Source organism: Phyllostomus hastatus, unplaced genomic scaffold (assembly GCF_019186645.2).
Source record: "Phyllostomus hastatus isolate PE091 unplaced genomic scaffold, TTU_PhHast_1.1 phas_scaffold_1674, whole genome shotgun sequence".
NCBI lineage: Eukaryota > Metazoa > Chordata > Mammalia > Chiroptera > Phyllostomidae > Phyllostomus > Phyllostomus hastatus.
In genome coordinates this window covers 26,934,444-26,954,219 of record NW_025334011.1, presented here as the reverse complement: position 1 = coordinate 26,954,219, position 19,776 = coordinate 26,934,444, and the positions used below count along the sequence as shown (strand labels likewise).

The 19,776-nt window shown below is 41.0% G+C and overlaps 1 protein-coding gene and 1 pseudogene across 1 annotated transcript in view; both read left to right on the top strand.

The window, feature by feature from the left end:
* The first annotated feature begins 1,413 nt into the window (after nt 1-1,413).
* The window catches only part of ITIH5 (inter-alpha-trypsin inhibitor heavy chain 5), an 83,050-nt gene continuing 64,687 nt past the window's right edge, over nt 1,414-19,776 (top strand). Inside the window, exons 1-2 of the mRNA XM_045857853.1 lie at nt 1,414-1,577; nt 13,449-13,493. Of these exons, the coding sequence (XP_045713809.1) occupies nt 1,488-1,577; nt 13,449-13,493 (135 nt within the window). The 5' untranslated portion in view covers nt 1,414-1,487. The remainder of the gene's footprint in view (nt 1,578-13,448; nt 13,494-19,776) is intronic.
* Nucleotides 18,699-19,582, top strand: LOC123831045 (annotated as a pseudogene).

The following is a 19,776-nucleotide window of genomic DNA, read 5'->3' as shown; positions in this document are numbered from 1 at the left end:
TGGGACCAGCTACTGTCACTTCTTATTGGTTGCATGTTTTTTTTTTTAAATAGTCCATAGTTGAGCTATTAAATGATTAACTGCTAATGACACATATTTTCCTTTCATTTATTTCACACTAGCAACATGTTTGTTTCTTTTATTTTCTCTCCTAATGTCTTTGTGGAACAAACAGCCTTTCAACAAGAGTAAAATATTGTAGGAAGAGATATCGCCAGAGACTAACACACCCCTTGTTTTCATCCCCCCCTTAGTTTTTATGTCAATGCATTTGTATTTTTACCTAATTACAATCATTCTGTTGATACTATTGTGTAATCTGATTTTATCCTTTATACTACAAACATTTTTCATAGACCTTGTGATTATTATTAATGGCTGCATAATACTCCACAAAATGGATGTTACATTTTTTGTTAGCCATTTTCCCATTCTTGGCCCTCGAGGCTGTTGTTAACCTGTCAGTGTTATTCAGCTCATCTGTTTAGATGTGATTGTTACAACACATACAAATGTCTTTGAAATTATTGTTTCTTGGAAAATGAAATAAACAAGCAGTTCCAGCTACACTGTGTATCTACCAGATGAAAAGGTGGTGCCCAGACTCTAAAAGCCAGGTGTGGATAATAACTGGTGGGTAATTGGTTGGTGGGTCGATAATAATTCTTCCCATGACAGGGTGGTCAAAGCACCAATAGTTTGTAACTAAGATAACAATGACATTTATTTCCATGATTAATGACTAATGAATCAGTAGAAATAGTCCTTGGTGCCTGTTCTAGCTTCCTCTTTCCTGCCCCTTAATGGCAAAACTGCATAAATGGGGACAACGCTGTTAGCACTTTTCCATTAGACTAGCAATTAGCATCACTTAGTTTGGCTTCTAAGCATCAGTTCCTGAGGCCGAGAGGAACGTGCTCTTCTCCAGGCAGAAGGAAGAAGGTCTTCTGCTGTGTTTACATAGCAGGTGGGGGGATAGCAGGGTGGGAATTACAACAGGTGGGCACTGGTATATATAGCAGGTGAGGGAGGTGGGCTACATATTGTCAGTCTGGCCCTTCCAGAGTCTTCCTACAGAAATGAAGGAAGTCCATGAAGAAGTATTTTACACTTTGCGGGGAAGGGGGATGGGGTGGCAGCTGTCACGTGCGCTGGATGGAGAAGTCTGCAATGAAGGTGAGGGAGGGAGTTGAGGCGAACTCCCCCTGTTGATGAGTTAAGGGGACTGGCTGAAGGGTGGGCCGGGGAGGGGACCCTTGGAAGCAGTTGTGCACTCCGGCCGCCGGCGGGGAGCAGGGGGGAGCTGCTCGGACCAGACGGCACGGTGCGGGCGGAGGGCGGGGCTCGTGGTGGCAAGGCCGGAGGGTTGGCCCGGAGGCGGGGCTTGTGCTCCAGCTGCCGGAATCCCGGCGCTGTCCTTTGGGTGCGTCGGCTGCCTGAGCTCTGTGCAGTTCCCTGCAAGCCTCCCGCGGCATCCCAGTGCCACCATGCTCCTGCTTCTGGGGCTGTGCTTGGGGCTGCCGCTCTGCGCGGGGTCGCTGGAAGAGCCACGGAGTTGGAGTGACACTTTAGAGCAAGTAAGTGGAAATCTGGTGGGACCCAGGGAGGGACCGGGCGCTGGCTGTTGTCCCTTCCCAGGTCCTCCTTTGAGCGAGTGCCCATTGGACAAGCTCCTTTGACCAGTGGTAGACGCTGGGAAGGGAGATACGACCCCCTATCCTGTCACTTCGTCCCCTGCTTTTCTTCTCTGTTCCTCAACCTCCTGCGAGGGAGCTTCCCTATCTATTTATTGGTCACTTGTGACCAGAGTCTGAATGGTGAAGTTTCCTGCAGAACTGTGCCTGGGACTTCAGAGTCCTGCAGAACCAAATCTTCTGGGCTCCTATTATCGGCACAGATTTCTGCTAGTTTTTTGTTGTTGTCATTTCTGAGCCAAAGTCCTCAGTTAATGAATTATAAGAATCTTCTTTAAGAGGCTGTGTGGGGTAGTGTGTTGTTACTGTTCCTCCTACCTGTTCAGAGAGAAAGCACAATCTAGGGAAAGTTCCAAACTCCTGAAAGCCTTGCTTTTTCCATCTGAAAACTGGGAGAACACAGACATTCCACCAGGTGGTTGAGGACCAAGAACCAAAGGGCCTCAGTACTTCTAGTCAATATTCTGTGCATCTCCCAGGGTTTGTGTTTTAAGTGGCTTAATCTCACAGATGGGTAAAACTTGCAAACATGAAACCCCAATACAGTGTCTGATGAACAGAAAAGCTCTTTGCAAACTATCAAATGAGTTCACATGAATATCAATATAAAGACCTGATAGGGAGAAGTGGCTCTGTCCCAAGCAGATAGTGCATACCTACACCTCCTGGCGCTGTTTACACATACATCACTTAAATTATTTTCAAGTTGTTTCATCAGAAGCATGTTATTACATGATGGGAAGAGATAAGTAGGCATATGTCCTCCACCCCTTTTACACCTTGGTTTACAGAACAGATCCAGAAGATGGAATCTGCCTAAACATCAGATGATCTTGTTCTTGTTGTCTGCCTCATGGATATGCTTCCTGCAAAATGGAAGAAATGGTCATTTTTTTGTAGGGCTGTCAGAAGGGATGACCCATCAAAATTCCTGGAGGCTGTGCATGGAGTAGGGGAAGCACAGGCTGTGGGTCCAGAGAGAGAGGCTGGTCTTGGCCATTTGCAGTTGTGTGGCCTGGACAAGGGTCTAATCTCCCTGCCTCTTTCTTTCCTGTTGATCACAGCAGGAAGTAGGTCTCCTTTCAAGAAAACTTGTAATGATTCAGCTGCTGGTCTGTGGAAGGTATTCAGTAGGTACTCAATAAATGGCAATGTTTTTTTTTAAAGATTTTATTTGTTTATTTTTAAAGAGGGAAGGGAGGGAGAAAGAGAGAGAGAGAGAAACATCAATGTGAAGTTGCTGGGGGCCGTGGACTGAAACCCAGTGATGTACCCTGACTGGGAATCGAACCTGCGATGCTTTGGTTCACAGCCCGCGCGCAATCCACTGAGCTGTGCCAGCCAGGACTATGGTAATGTTTTAGTAAGTGGTTAAGGGTGTGGGCATGGTGCCAGGCAGCCGGAGTTTAATTCCTACATCTGTCCCTTACCAGCTCTGTGACTCTGGGCAAGTTACTTGGGACTTCAATGTCCAATTCTGTTAAATGTGGGAAATAATACACTTAAAGTGCTTAGAACAGTGTCTGCACTCAGTGTGGCAGTGGCTGGTAGGCCTGGGCAGCTGAAGTGCTGAGGAAAGGAATTTAGGGTAAAGATTGTAAAACGGTTTTTGGGGGGATGGAGGAAGGAGAGTGTGGGAAGAACTGAAACAAAGATTCTGTTTATGGACTAGGAGGAGGGATTAGAGCTCTAACATCTGCAAGTCCAAATAGGCCGTGAACACTGTCTGAACTCTCCCACACAAAATATGAAGGGCTTGGCCCATCTTAATGATTTCATGCTGTCTTCAACCCATGACCCTACTTATTCATCTCAAAAATGACTAAGTCAGAAAAAAATCCAAGATATATAGTCCGTGAAAATGAACAATTTTACCTCTTTATTATGACTCTATTAAAATTTATCTACTATCTTCTGTCTGTCTATCTATCTATCTAGTGTGACGTAGGATTCCAGAGCACAGGCTGCAGAGTCAGGTTTTCTGGGTTGGTCTGGGTCTGCACTTCCTGGAGAGTTAGTGTCTACGAGCCTCTATTTCCCCATCTCTAGAATGTGGATAATGAGATGACTCAATTAAAAGGACTTTGAAAATTGAGAGAATTAATAGTACACTTAAACCTGAGAACAGTATGTGGAAATGTACTTTGTCCTCTATTTGCAGAATTGTGGTCTTCAAAATTATATGTAAACTCGATTTGTCTTTTTTTTTTTAACACATGACATATTTTATTCTCCACCCTGTGCCAGAGGCCCCATTGTCATTTGGTAAAACGTTAAACACCCTCTGTCCCAGGCCCTCACCCTCTGGCTCCTTGTGATGCTTCTCTATTATTTCTTTATGGCACAAACATCAGAAAGATGTGCAGTCATCTCTGGGAGCGTGTGTGAGGTACTCCTTTCACTGTTTTCATTAGTGTGCATTTGACCTACTTCCGATTTTTCTTATGTAACTCAAAACTGCAGTTTCAGAGAAGTTCTCTTATTTGTCTTTTACCTTTAATTGGAGGTATTACTAATACCATCTCAGTAATGGATTCAGATTCCTTTCTGACTTTCCCTCTGCCTTACCTGTAAACAATATTACTCATAGCAGGACTACTGTAAGCAGAGTTTTTCAAACTTTGTTGCATAAAATGACACTCCAGGAGCCCACTGAACACTTCCATTGCTGAGACCTCCATTCCCATCAGTTTAGATCCATTCAGTTTGCGCGGGGCTCAGATGATCCTGATGATGGGGATTGGCGGACCACACTTAGAATAATGCTGCTTTCATACTCTTTCAGGCAATTAATATTAAGAAGGAGGTTTCTTATATGAAATCAGCCTGCTACAAATGTATCTGTTTTGTAAGTTGCAAGTTGATATGGTTTCTTTAAGTAAGGATAAGTTTGTATTCCTGTTATTACAAAAGCAGGTTTTAATTTACAAAATAATAATAACCATTAATTATTAAGGGTCCATATGTCCCAAAGAGTTTGCTAGGACCTCTTGTAAAAATAATAAGAAGCAATTATGTGTATGGTTAAGAGCACTCCAGGTGGAGCCAGGCTGCCTGGGTTCAAATCTGGACCCCACCACTAAGTGGCCGTGTGCACTTGGGCAAGGAACTTAACCTCTCTCAGGGTCTCAGTGTCATCACCTGCAAGACAGACTTGTTGATAGTTCCTACCCACAGGCAGGGGCAGATCTGGGTTTTGAGAGGCGAGTAAACTTTACACAATTTGCAGGGCCTTATTGAAGAAAAAAAATCAAATGATGACTACAAAACTAGGTGCTAAAGTGAACATTTATTTAGGATGATAAGCAAATCACAACAAATGACACAACTGGTAAGTTCACAAACACGTCTTGCTTCTCGATGAGGAACTGTACAAGGGAGGTTCCCTGAAGCTTATTACATTTTATTAGTGTCTAAATAATAAACTATTAAATAAAAATAGTACACCCACTTTTGCTCTTATGATTGTTGTGAGGATTAAATAAGTTAATGCAGGCAACGCACCTGCCTATAGAAATAGTGACTACTTTTAGTATTGATGTACAGCCTGGCTAAGTCCCCGAGTCCTCTGCAAGGAGGGTCTCAGTGTGCCACTTTACTGGGAAGGCATAGAAGTCCACGCTGAGGAGTGATGTGGGCGCTGCTGGGTGCACAGCCCGGGTCGGAACGCAGGTACCAGAAGCAGCACTCAGTGACTCCGCCAAAGACCAAGCCACTTTCATATTTCCAATCTTAATGTAATTTGTTTCTGTGCGATTTTTACTTGTGGCCCTTGGTGCATAGATGGTGTTCAATATTTGCTCGTGGTACCACGTTGATTGTGGAGGCACATTTCCAATTCCCTGAATTGAGAATTCCTGGAGTTTTAATTTTTCATGATCCCTCTCTCAGAGCCAAACCTTCTAATTTGGAGAAACACACAAAACAAAGATGACTGTTTTTTCTTTTTCTTTTTAAAAACTCTTTGAAAAGTAAGTCGGTTAAAGACTTGGTGAATTCCAGACCACTCAGTAATGTCTCCTTTATGTGCATGCGTGGGATTGCTGAAACAGGCAAAGAGCTGAATGGGGAAGGAGGACACTGTGAGAGAGATTCCACAGATCTGCTCACTCCCTAACCAGCATATCTTGTTTCTCTGAGGGAGCTGAGAATGTTGGGGGGGGGGGGTGCAGCAGGAATCCAGAGGATCAGGTGATGAATCTTGCCTACCATACTGTCAGCTCCAGTGGGAGGACCCAACAAGCTTTTTGTATCTAAGGAACCATAGAGTCTGTTTAAGAAGATGGGGCCACGGGATGGGGACCTGAGCTTTCTGGGGTAGGACAGGGGGTCCTGAAACTCCTCTGGTCCAAGCAAAGTCCATTTCCCTTGCTTTTCACAGTTAAAAGAAACAGTGACTTGTCCAAAATGAGTTGATTTTCTTTTTTAAAGTTGCTTGGAAATTGTTTGGAATTTAAGCCTTAAAATGAAGTTTTTTCTTCCATAACTGAGATTTTAGGCATCCCGAACTGCAAATGGTTAGTAGCTGAACAACTCACAGCATAATTACTCCAAAGGAAGAAAACTTTTGTGCAGGTGATATAGAATTACCCAAATGGGGATCTTCCCAGGCTAACTGTCCTCAGCCCAGGTGATAAATGGCATCTCCAGTGAACCTGTAGCCTTTGGTTTCGTTTCAGGTCTAATAACACACCTTGAGACAACTGAGTTCTTGGGTCTTGGTTTCAAGATTTTAGAATGCCCTCAGAAGTTGGGGCCAACCAGTAGATAAATTCTCAGTACAGAACCCTCTAGAAACTCATGGCCAGTCACCTGATGGTATGTGGCGGAGCTAAGTGCAGGGTCTCAGCTCTATTATGGGACCTGCAGACCCAGTGACAGGGCACAAAAGAAAGGTACGGGGGCATGAACCCTGCCTGTCAGTCAGTCTGGGTCATTAAACATCCACACTAAAAGGCAATGCACGATCTGTGTTTGCAGGGTGTCTTTCACCATGGGTAGACTAGTATTCAGTGCTCTCCTCTCTTCCCCTGCTCTCTCCCATTTATGGACCTTTTAGAGTGCTTTCAGGATGTTTGTCTTCTTTTCCATTTGTGATCCAACACTGTGATGGATCCTGGGGAAAACAATAAATCTTTGTTATCCAACTTATAAACATTTAATCAGTGCCTGCTATTTTTGACCTATAGTTGGCCTAACTAATGATGGGCTACATGGGGGAGATTGTAAACCCTATATCTACATTCCCTGTGCAAAGGAAACCTTTAGCCACACTCTACCTCCTGGTAGTGAATGCTGCTTGGTCCATATGAGTTGAAGAGGCAGTGGCAGATTGATGAAACTGACCATTTCTCACAGGGTTCCTGTACTGAATTTGATTCCCTTCAATTTCTCCTTCTCTTTCATCCCACTTCAACAGATGTCCTACACAACTAGTTGTAGTGACTCCTTCATCACAAAGCCTCTTATAGTCAGTCACACAAGAACCTAGTACATTCTTTTTTTCATTTCCTTTGTAACTTATAAAGAATTACTTGGTCTATTAAATTTTCATGAGTATATTTCTTTCTTTTAACTTAGTATGGTTCTTGATGGCAAAGGTCACAGCTTATATTTCTCAATAATTGTTGTGGCCTGGACATCTTCTGTTCTGATGCTGGAGAGACAGGCTCAGTTCAGGAACAGCAAAGAATTCTATTCTATTTGTTCCCTCTCTTAAGTCTATGATTTGGGGCTCCAGGCAGGTTGGTGGAAGCTCTGAGATTACTAGTCATGGCAGTCCTTGACCTTAAGTTGGAGTCAGTTACTTATCTGTCCTTATACCCCTCTCCCAGATTCTTATAACGCAATGGGATCAGGAATGCATGACTGAAAACAATGATGATGACAGTGGTGTTATTTCCACTTCAGTCCTGGCTGGCACCAGGAACCTGTGTGTACCAGGAAGTTTGATTCTGGTTCAGTCTGAGTTTAAACTTGGACTGAAGTGTAGCCATAGTGATCCCCTGAGACGTCAGATAGTCATCTCAAAAATGAAAAACCAACTTCTCTTGTTCTCTTTAAAGCTTATTTATTTTCTTGAAAAACCTATTTTACAAAGGAGAAAACTTCAAAGAAACTTCAGGTCAATCAGAGAACATAATACCTAAGAGGGGCTGGGCTTTTCTTCTGACCATAGTTACATTAAGTGGTCCCCAGGCAATTCTACAATTTTGGATGGGAAAGGCCAGAGATGAATCTGCAGAACTGATAAAGACCTTCTCCAGGATGCTTATCATGGCTTTTCTTGAGCAGTCTCATACATACCACCTCATTTTAGAAATACAAACTAGTAGTCCCTAGAGTTGTTTGGTTCTCATTTGGAGTCAGGGCAGATGTCAACCTAAGTCCTACATTATTTCTTTCTATCCCATGTTCTACAGAATAGGAGGCTCTCTGGTGGCTTATGATGGCAATTTACAATAGTATATTTTTTGAAAGGAGAAAGGGTCAGGGAGAGGATGGAGATTAAAACAGTTTTTGTTATGCTTTTAGTTTACAACTAGAAATATCTTTCTTTTTTAAAAAATATTTTTTTATTTATTTTTAGAGCAAGGGGAAGGAAGGCAGAAAGATGAGAAACATCAATGTGTGGTTGCACCTTGCATGCCCCCTACCAGGAACCTGGCCTGCAACCCAGGCATGTGCCCTGAATGGGAATTGAACCTGTGACCCTCTGATTTGCAGGCTGACATTCAATCCACTGAGCCACACCAGCTAGAGCAGAAATATCTTTCTTGTGTTTTCTTTTATTGAAAATAGTAATCATTAATTCATCAAAACCTGAAGTAATACAGTCCTGACGGATGTGGCTCAGTGTGTTGGGCATTATCCTGCAAACTGAAAGGTCGCCAATTCGATTCCAAGTCAGGGCACTTGCCTAGGTTGTGGGCCTGGTCTGTGCGACAGGCAACGGATTGATGTTTCTCTTGTACATCAATGTTTCTCTTCCTTTCTTCCCTGCTTCCCCGCTCTCTAAAACTAAATAAAAATCTCAAAAAACTGAAGTAATACAGAAAAGTTAAAGTTGAATTAATTTTCTAAAAAGAAAAAGAATTCAACCACCCAAAGGCCCCATATCATTAGCATTTTGGTGCACGTTCAAACATACAACAATGAGGTCATGTTAGAGATAGGGCTGTGTTACTTGATTTAATTACTTAAACATGTGTCACTAATATATCACTCAGGATTGGCTACACTGTACTGTGGTAACAACACCCAAATCCCAGCATCTCAAATGACAAATGTTTATTTCTTGCTTATACAACTAGTCTGTCCTGGGGTAGCAGTGGAGGAGTATGCATGTTGTGGTCAGTTGGGAACCTGGACTTGACAGAGCAGCTACCGTCTCAAACACCGCTAATTACTGTGCCATAAAGAAAAGGCATTTCTGTAGTATCACACATTGGTAATTAAATATTTGGCCCAGAAGTGACAAATGTTCCTTGCATTTATCCCTTCTTGCCCAGAACAAGTCACACGGCCCTGTCTTGTCACAAGGGGGCCAGGAAATGCAGTACATCTGGCAGAGAGCTGCAGAAATATTTGGTGAACAGAATTGAAGTCCAAGCAAAATGAACATTTATTGATGGCAATAAACATAGGTCTACATTATTATATTTATTAGCTGTATTCTAATTAGTCTGTATATCTCAATATATTTAATCAAACCACTTTTAATGGTGATTTATGCAATTTCTAATTATTAACAATTGTTTCAAAAGTTGCAAAGAATTTTCTTGTACATTGATACAGTGAGAATATAAAATCTTATAGCCACTTGGAAATCAGTTTGGCAATTTCTTAAAAGTTAAATTTACCATACATCCCAGGAATTCCACTCCCAGGTATCTACCTGAGGGTAATAAAAACATATACCCAACATCAAGACTCGCATATGAATTTTCAAGCAAGTTCCATATCATACCCAAATAATAGCTCCTAAGCAGAAATAACCTAAATCCATCAGCTGATGAATGGATAAACAAAATATGGTTTATTCATACAATGGAATATTATTCGGATACAAAAAAGAATTAAGTACTGATACATGCTACAACATCGATGAATCTTGAGAAGATTATGCTAAATCAAAAAAAGCCAGTCATAGTGGGGGGTGAAAGCAAGGGAGGGAGGTGGGTGAAAAAAGCCAGTCAAACAAGACTGCATATAGAATGATTCCACTTCTATGAAATGTCCAGAATTAGCTGATCCACTGAGACAGAGTTGATTAGTGGTTGCCTAGGGCCAGCAGAAAAGCAGGGGTTCTGAGGTGACAGCTAAAGGATACAGAGTTCCTTCTGGGATAAATAAAAATGTTCTAAATTGATTATGGTGATCATTGCACAGCTCCACAAATATACTAAAAACATTGAATTGTGTACTTCATTTTTTAATTATATTTTATTGATTATACTATTACAGTTGTCCCACTCCCCCCCCCCTTTGCCCCCTCCACCCAGCAACCCCCTCAGGCAATCCCCGCATCAGTGTTAACATCCAAATGCCAAGTGTATAATTTCCTTGGCTATTTCATTTCCTATACTGTACTTTACATCTCCATGGCTATTCTGTACCTACCTATTTGTTCTTTATAATCCCCTTACCTCTTCACCCATTCCCTCACACCCTCTTTCCTTTCGGCAACCATCAAAATGCTCTCCATATCCATGATTCTGTCTCTGTTCTTCTTGTTTGCTTTGTTTGTTTTTTAGATTCAATTGTTGATAGATGTATTTATTGCTATTTTATTGTTCATACTTTTGATCTTCTTTTTCTCAAATAAGCCCCTTTAACATTTCATGTAATAATGGTTTGATGATGATGAACTCCTTTGTTTTTTCTTGTCTGGGCAGCTCTTTATCTGCCTTTTGATTCTAAACGATAGTTTTGCAGGTAGAGGAATCTGCTTTTCATGACTCTAAATACTTCTTGCCAGTCTCTTCTAGCCTACAAAGTTTCTTTTGAGAAATCAGCTGACAGTCTTATGGGAACTCCCTTGTAGATGACTAACTGCTTTTCTGTTGTGACTTCTAAGATTCTCTCTTTTTCTTTAAGCTTTGGCATTTTAATTATGATGTGTCTTGGAGGAGGCATCTTTGTGTCTGTCTTGTTTGGGACTTTCTGTGCTTCCTGGACTTGCATGTCTATTTCTTTCACCAAATTAGACAAATTTTCTGTCATTATCTTTTCAGATTTCCAATTTCTTGCTCTGTCTCTTCTCCTTCTAGTCCTCTATGATGCAAATGTTGGCCCACTTGAAACTGTCCCAGAGACTGCTTATAGTATCCTCATTTTTTGGATTCTTTTTCTTCTTGTTCTGATTTGTTGTTTTTTGCTTCCTTATGTTCCAAATCATGGACTTGATTCTTTGCTTCATCCATTCTACTGTTGTTTCCCTGTAAATTGTTCTTTATTTCAATTAGTATCTCCTCCATTTCTGACTGGATCTCTTTTATGCTGTTGAGGTCCTCATTAAGTTCTTTGAGCATCATTATAACCAGTGTTTTGTACTCTGCATCTGATAGATTGCTTACCTCCATTTTGTTTAGTTCTCTTTTCTGGAGTTTTGATCTATTCTTTCATTTGGGCCATGTTTCTTTGTCTCCTCACTTTGGCAGCCTACCTGTGTGATTATATGCATTAGGCAGAGCTGCTATGACCCCCTGTCTTGGTAGCATGGCCCAATGTAGTAGGTATCCTGTAGGATCCAGTGACACAGCCTCCCCTGTCATTCAAGCTGGGTACTCGAGGTGAGCCCTTCGTGTATCTGAGTACATCCTCCTCTTATATTTGAGCTTTGATTTCCATTAGCAGATCAATGAGATGGATTTACCCAGGCTAGTAAGCTGCAAAGACTGGCTATGACCACTGACTACCAATCTCTGCCCTCTGTGGAGGATCAGTTGTGTAGGGGCAGGGTGGTGGTGCTCTGATGTGGTCTGCAGCTCTCTGCTAGATGCATACACTCTGGGGTTTCCTGGGTGGTGAAAGCCAAGGTCAGCCCCACCTGTGTTCTGCCCAGGGCCACTCTGCATGAGCTGTAGAGCAATCTGAGATGGCTGCTACTTAGCTGGGCTTGGAGAGCCTCAGGTGAAGGCAAACTGTGAACCCAGGCTGGCCGTTGTTAGTGCCAGCCCTGGGTCCACTTAGCAGGAGGTACGGGGGGTGGGCTGGGGACTTAGTGAGGCCTGTTGTTGCTTGTTTGAAAGGATTTAGGAATTTGTGAAGCATGAGCCAAGACCAGCCAATCATATGGAAAAGTCACAGTTAACAGTTTGGGTGGGCCATAAGTTGAGTGGGACAGAGTCTCAGTGGATCTCCAGGGAGAGGCAAACTGTGTTCGCCAAGTTGATGGAGTGTCAGATATGGCACCTACTTGCTGGCTCTGTGAGTCTGTGTGGGAAGGCTCAGAAAAGGGACAATGGCCTCTGCTCACCTTTCTGTGTGGGAGAAAGCTTTCCTCCATCTCACACCTTGTTGCCAGTCAGTTCAGTTCCTCCCCGTATGCCACTGGTGCCTTTCAAACTGCTACTCCTGTGCTAGAGCTCAGAGAGAGTGAGTTGAGTAAGCCTGTGTGTGGTTCTTTAAAGGAAACTGCCTGGGACTCCAGAAGTTTCTTCCACTGACTCAATCCCTGCTGGTTTTCGCAGCCAGAAGTTATGGGGACTTACCTTCCTAACAATGGAATCCTGGGCTGGAGGGCTAGGTGTGGGGCTGGGTCTCCTCATTCACAAGATATCCCTCCTAAATTTTTATCTACCTAACATGAGTGTGGGACCAGCCCATTCCCAGTCTCTGCCCCTCCTACCAGTCTGGATAGAAGTGGTTTCTTTAATTTCATAGTTGTCAGACTTCCATTCAACTTGTTTCTGATGGTTCTGAGTGACAGTTGTTTTGTATTTTAGTTGTAATTTTGATGTGTTTGTGGGAAGAGGTGAGCTGTGTTTACCTATATTGCCATCTTGACTGGAGGAACATACTTTCAATTATTCCCCATAAAACTGTTAAAATAAGACATACGTAAGATTCAGGCAAATCTTTCAAGTTTTTAATCTACATTGTGAAATTGTCTCACAGAAAGGACAATTTATTACAGCAACAATAGTTCACACTTCAGTTATTTAAACATTGATTTTCCATGAGTAAAGTTCAATGATAAGCTGGGACTTTTAAATTAGTCCAGAGTGGCTGGTTCATTAGCACAATTTTTGAAAGTGGGGATCTTGTCATCTTCCCAGGGTCTCCCCCTTCATGTGGGAAAGCACAGCAAATCATCAAGAAAAACAAAAGAACATTCAAGTTCAGTTCAGCTTTGCTTTCAGGGTTTCCTGGAGTTTTGAGTTGAATAATTGAGTAAGGTCAAACACGTTTACTTATTGTAATGGAGACAATATGAAAGAGCTTATTTTCAAGCCCAAATAAAATAAAATAATGCAGATGAACTTTTTGTTCTTGTCAATTCATCCATACTCCTCTAGCAGATTTAAAGACACTCAGACGATGGGGCAGTGTGACATCGTGGGTTCAGCAGTCCACCAGGTCTAGGAGGGATGAATGCAAATTCTGTCTCAGAAGCTTTCTGACTAAAGATCAAAACTGTTTTTCAGGATAGATAGTCCATTTTGGGAATTTCAATTGATTTTAACTTCCTTATGTAACTAACTCCTTTGAGAATAATCTCCCAATCATATTTCATGACTTCTCTTTTAGGTTGGAGCCAGGGTCCCGAGGCAAGTCCGGCTGTTGCAGAGGCTGGTATGTATATACATGGTGCACCTTACATCTGTCCCTCACGAGTCTGGGTATTTTGAACCAGGCACTAACTTTGTTTGCAGCTCCTCCAAAGTTTATAAAGCTGCTTGTAGAAGGATTCTAACATGAAACAGAGTAGCTTTTATAAGGCTTTCTTTAAGTGGATTTTTCTTTATGGAAAGAGACTTGATTATTTCAGTAGGAGTATAAGGACAAAGTGTGAAATTCTAAAGGCCTTCTTATGAAAAATACACACCTAAATTCACCATTACTTTTTTAGACATTTTTACATGAAAATAAAGGCTGACCTATGAAGCAAACAACTAAAGCAAATGAAGAATTCACATTTGTAAAGTAAAGCTTCACATGATACACGTTGGGCAAGGCTCTAATGCATGTTGGAGACTAATAGATGGGAGCTCAGGTATTCATTCAACAAACAGTTTTTTGAATGCTTACTATCAGCACCACACTGTTGCAGGCACTGTGTACACAGCAATGAACAAAACAGACCAAAGGTCCTGTCCGTCACAGTGCTTGAATTGTCAAGGGGCACAGTGATAAATTAAACAAATACATTGTAAGTGTATTAGTAATAGAGAAGATAATGAATACCACGACAGAGGAAGATGGGGGGAACTTACATACATTTGCATCTGTGAGATTTTTGGTCATCACTTTCAAACAATGGGATCCTACAATGACAGCCAATATGTACTGAGTGCTCACCATGTACCAGGCATTGTTCTAAGTGCTCCATGTGTCATAGCTCAGTCACCCTTGTTACAATTCTCTGAGGTATTTTACAGATGAGAAAAACAAGCTTCAGAGCGACTGAGTAACTTGCCCTAAACTACACAGTTGGTAGGAGGTGGAAGAACCGGGATTTGAGTCTCAATAGTCTGGCTTGTGAAGCCATGCTCTTAACTAATACACCAAACTGCCTTCTCAATTATATCTGATTTTCTATTTATTATTATTTTCACTCAACACTGCCTCACCTGGCCTAGCTCTATCCATTCTGTTACATGGGGAGAAATACTCCATGTTGTTGGCACATCATAAATTATTAAGCACTCTACAACTGATGACTTCCCAATTTTTTCCCCTATGAACACTGCTGCAAAAAGCTTTCTGTTTATTTTGTTATGTGGGTGGTTTTAATATAATAGTCCAGATTTTTCATTAGGAGGGCTCCTGGATCACAATGCATGTACATTTTAAATTTTGATAGATGTTTTCAGATTACTTTTTGAATACTGTTACACTTAATACTATCTGTGTTAACTTTATTTCTGTCAGCAATAGAAATAATAATTCTTTTTTTTACTTACCAGTCCTTTAGATATAAAGTGATTTTTCATTGTTCCTTTAATTTGCATTTCCCTAATTACTTATGAATTTGGACTTTTTTCCTATACATTTCTTGGCCATGAAGAGTAGTTCTGTGAATTGGTTTTTTCAGGTCCTTCCCTCATTTTTCTCTTGAGTTTTTATCCTCTACTTGTCAGTGTGTTGGGTAACTTTGTGTGTTATTGATACTCTGTCCTCTAAGTTGGAAGAATTTTCTCCTAAATATGTCACTTGTCTATTAACTTTGTTTATGGTATATTGGGCATTTGAAGGTTTTAAGTTCATAAGTAATAAATAGGTTTTTCTTTTCTTTATAGCCTTTGAGTTTTCATTCTTGGTTAAAAAATTTTCTTGGCCCCCATGACTGACACTTTTAATTTAATTGCCCCGATTTTTTGGAACTCTCTAGAAATTTTAGAAATCTTACATGTATTATAATTTTTAACACAACCTTTATTTGCCCATTCAACTGGTACCAGAATGATCTTTCCAGGAGTAGACCTGATGCTTCACTTTCTTTCACAAATGTCTTCAATGATTCTGCATCACCTAGAGCAGGAGTGTCAAACTCATTTTCACCAGGGGACACATCAGCCTCTCGGTTGCCTTCAAAGGGCCGAATGTAATTTCAACTCCTTAACCGTTAAGGAGTAGTTACATTTATACACTCCTAAAATTATTTCAGCCCTTTGAAGGCAGCCACGAGACTGATGTGGCCCCCGGTGAAAATGAGTTTGACACCACTGACCTATGGGATTAACTCTAAGAACATACAGGGTCCTGAGTAATCTGGTTCCTGCCTGGCTACCTGAGGAGTCTCCTTTATTTTATACTCAGCTGTATCACACTAACCTGAATGTTCTCTATTCTCATTAATGAATAGAATGTGGGTGGTAACAGCTGGTATTCATTATCACTGCCACCTCATGGACCACAGGGATTTGCTTGATTTTATTCTCAATTAGATACCCTTTTTGCGAAGCTCTCTGACATCACATACACAAAAAATGTTTATAGTTTGAAAAGCAGGGTGTCTTTGTGTCTGAGTCTCCATGGTGCTTAACATATATTGGCCTGGTTTTCCTAAAACAATTAGACTGTCATCATTTAATCTACCAATGGAAAGGGCCATCCATGGCAGGCATCTCATTTGGAGTGGGTATTCTAAAATTTGTAGACTGGAGTTGTTTTAAGCAGATGTGGTGAGATTCATAGACATGGAAATGACTATAATAAAGGAAGAAGTTTATACTTACAGATTTGCAGGAACAGGAGGCATAGCACATCACATAGGGACGCATTGGGGAACACCAGGGTCGGTCAGGAGACAGAAGAAGCAGAGGAAGAATGTGGGCCAGAACCTTTAATGGGTTTTTGCAGGAAGGAATTGGTAAGTAAGCTTAGGATTGGATAGTTGGAATAATTTTGGCTGACTCTGGGTGATAGTGTTGGTCCCTGGTTGTCTGGGGGTGATTTAGGGCAGATGAATGTTGGCTGGGAGTGTGAGAATTTAATAAAGAAGGTGGTTGAAAGTGCGGACTCTGGACTCATTGGTTGTATATCAAACATGTGCTCACAGGGGAGTTGTTTGTTAACTATATGAATTAGCGAACCCTGGGATTGAGGCCCCCAATGCCAGAGCTTCAAGAATATAGAAAATAAGAAAGTGTAGTCAATACAGCAGATAACATGGTGCGGGGCATCGTTACCTCATAGAGGGTTGATTATATGTGTGCCTATCTTTCTACTCCCAACTCTAACCACCATGGTTTATTTTTTAACCATGGTTTATTTATTTATTTTTAGAGAGGAGGGAAAGAAGGGAGAAAGAGAGAGAGAGAAATATTGATGTGCAAGAGATACATCCATTGGTTGCCTCTTGCATGCTGCCCCCAAATGGGGACCTGACTGGGCAAGGCAGGCATGTGCCCTGACTGGGAATCGAACCAGCAACTTTTTGGTTTGCAGGCTGGTACTCAGCCCACTGAGCCACACCAGCCAGGGAACCATGGCTTATTTTTTTGTAGGAAATGTACACAGTGGGTGTTTCTTCTACATAAAGGTGATAATTGCATTTTACCTTTCCTCTCCTCTAAACATAATAAAATATTGCTAAGTAAGTAGTATTACTGCAGATAGGCAATCCTGAGCTTATGCAGAGGGGTACACTACTTCTCCAAGGTGATAAATACAGGTGCCTGATCAGGGAGGTGCTTCATCTTGAGGTCTTCTGCTTCATGTGATAATGACATGGCTATGTTGTTTTTCTCAGCCAACTGCCAACCATCACACTTCTCCTTTATAAAGTGAGAGGGAGCTGAGTTAGATGATTTCTAAGGTTCTCTACCACCTTCAGAATTATTTCTCCTAATGATCACTGAATTATAAAACCAGAATAAAACAACAAAATGTTAATCTTCAGGGAAGAGGCTTAACTTCTGGCAAATGCTGATGCAAACATTCCTGAGTTACATTTCCAGATGGCATCTTGGGTAATTCAGGACATCCTCTGTGCGACTCCATGCTAAATGACTCACATGAGTCACACAGACACATTTGTTCCCTTGAGAAGCTAATTAAGACACTCCCTGTCTCAAACTGCTTTTCCAACTGTTTAGCTTTTTTATGGAAAATACTGAAGAAATTATTATGTCATAGGAAGACTTGATTTTTGACCCTATTTTCCAGTTGGCATTCCCAAATGAAGTGATTTAAGTATAAAAATGGAAAGCATGTCGAATTTTTAAGAAGTGTGCTCTGGGGAAAAACTGAGGCAATTGTTTTATAGCTTTCCGTTTATGCCATACTTTCATGAACCTTGGCCATTCCAAGTTCTGTACTTGGCATTTGGGGTTGTCCATTTCCTAACAATTTGATATACCTGTCCAGTAGTCTTCTCACTATGTATCCTTCTTTCTAACTAAACCATTCTGTTCTTTGTCTCAGGAATGTGATGTGGTTCATTCCTATTTCCATAAATTTTGTGTTTCTAGAATGTTCTTTTTGTTCTTTTTCACCACATACAAATTCTATGTCTGTTTTAAAACTCTTTCTTAATTTTACAGACCTCACTGATTTCTCTTTCATCTGAAAACTGTATATAGCATATCTATATCTATATCTATCTATATATCTATATATATATATCCCTATACCTTTCTATATTGTACTTTCTTTCCAAAGTGATCATAGTGAGTGCCTTGAGAGAAGGAACCATATGTAATATTTTTCCCAATCATTCATAGTATTTAGTCTATCATAGTGTTTAATAAATACTACTTTATTACCATTTTCTTTTCTTGGGTATTTATTTTTCTTTAATTGTTCAAGAAGTGGAAAATCCAATTTAATTTCATAAATGTTTTTGAGTTTTACTTTATGCTGAGAGCTGTGGGTGAAAAAAAAATTAGCGCTGGTCCCTGTTCTCCACATGTGTACAACAGCCTAGTGGGGGTGGGGATGAAGAATGGGTAGCTTGAGGGGAGTGGGGGACAGATTTGCACACAATTTCGATAGATTATACACAGAGAGCACAGTAACAGAAAGGCAAGGCCTATGACTTGAGAGTCACAGCAGATGCTCCTATGGAAATACAGTTATAGAAGGAGCCGTAAAACTAAAATAGTTTTGTGAAACTCTCCTCAGCCTGTCTGTTGGATCTGTAAATTATGCCTCCCATTCTTGATGTAATATTATGGGAAAATCTACTATATCCATAACCTTAATTTAAGATAAAAGAAGGTACAATGGTATATATAGGTAAACCTAGCCTTTTATCAGGTGTCTCTGATTTTCACATTTTAAGTTCAATGAACTTATAATTAAAAATTGTGTCATAAATGACAACAAATCAACATGACATCAAAAAGAGTCACCGATGTACCAAGTGAAGAAGATTTTTAATTATTTTAAAATAGTACTGGGCAAGGACTGCCTACTGAAGGCTAAATTATTTGGACTGCTATGCATCTCAAGCTGTATACTCTTACCTAAGATGTGAACTTAAGAACTGAAGATGTGAACTAATAGTATTCTACTTTTATGTAAAAGAGATAAGCAATAGGTTGATAAGAATTTGGGGGGCATCTGAGCTGGGAGTCTCGCAGCTGCAGCGTGGGTAACTCAGTTGCGGCGAGGCCTAGGCAGAGGAGTGCAGCAGCACACCACTTGGTGAGCCCCGTGCCTTAGCAGCCTTGGAGGCCCCCCAATGTCACCCTGGCTCCCTCGGTTCTGCCTGCCTTTGTTAGCACAGTGACTGATCGATATCAGCTGACCCAAGAACAGATTGGTGAATTCAAGGAAGCTTTCTCCCTAGTAGAAAAAGATGGCAATGGCATCATCACAACACAGGAACTTGGCACTGTCATGAGGTCACTGGGTCAGAACCCAACAGAAGCCAAATTGATCAGAGAAGTGAATGCCGATGGTAATGGCACCATTGACTCCCCAAATTTTTGGCTATGACTGCTAGAGAAATGAAAGATACAGACAGTGAAGGAGAAAGCTACAAGGCATTCGGAGTCTGTGACAAGAATGGTAATGGTTACATCAGTGTGGCAGAACTTCGTCATGTTGTGACAAATTTAGGAGAAAAACTAACAGATGAAGAAATAGATGAAATTGGCAGAGATGCAGATATGGATGGAGATGGACAAGTCAACTATGAAGAATTCATATAGATGATGACTGCAAAACGAAGACCTACTTTCAACTCTCCCCCTGTAGAAGAATCAAATTGAACCTTGCAAAACAATAGTAATAATAATTTACTCATTCTCTTTCTATATAGCAAAGCTGAATGTCAGGATTACGTTCTGTCAACACACAAAAATATGCATGTATTGGTTGGTGGCCCTCTCCCCTATAGATCAAGCTATACATTAGTTTTATCATATAAATGCTTGTACTACCTTAATGATAGGGAAGCTCTTAG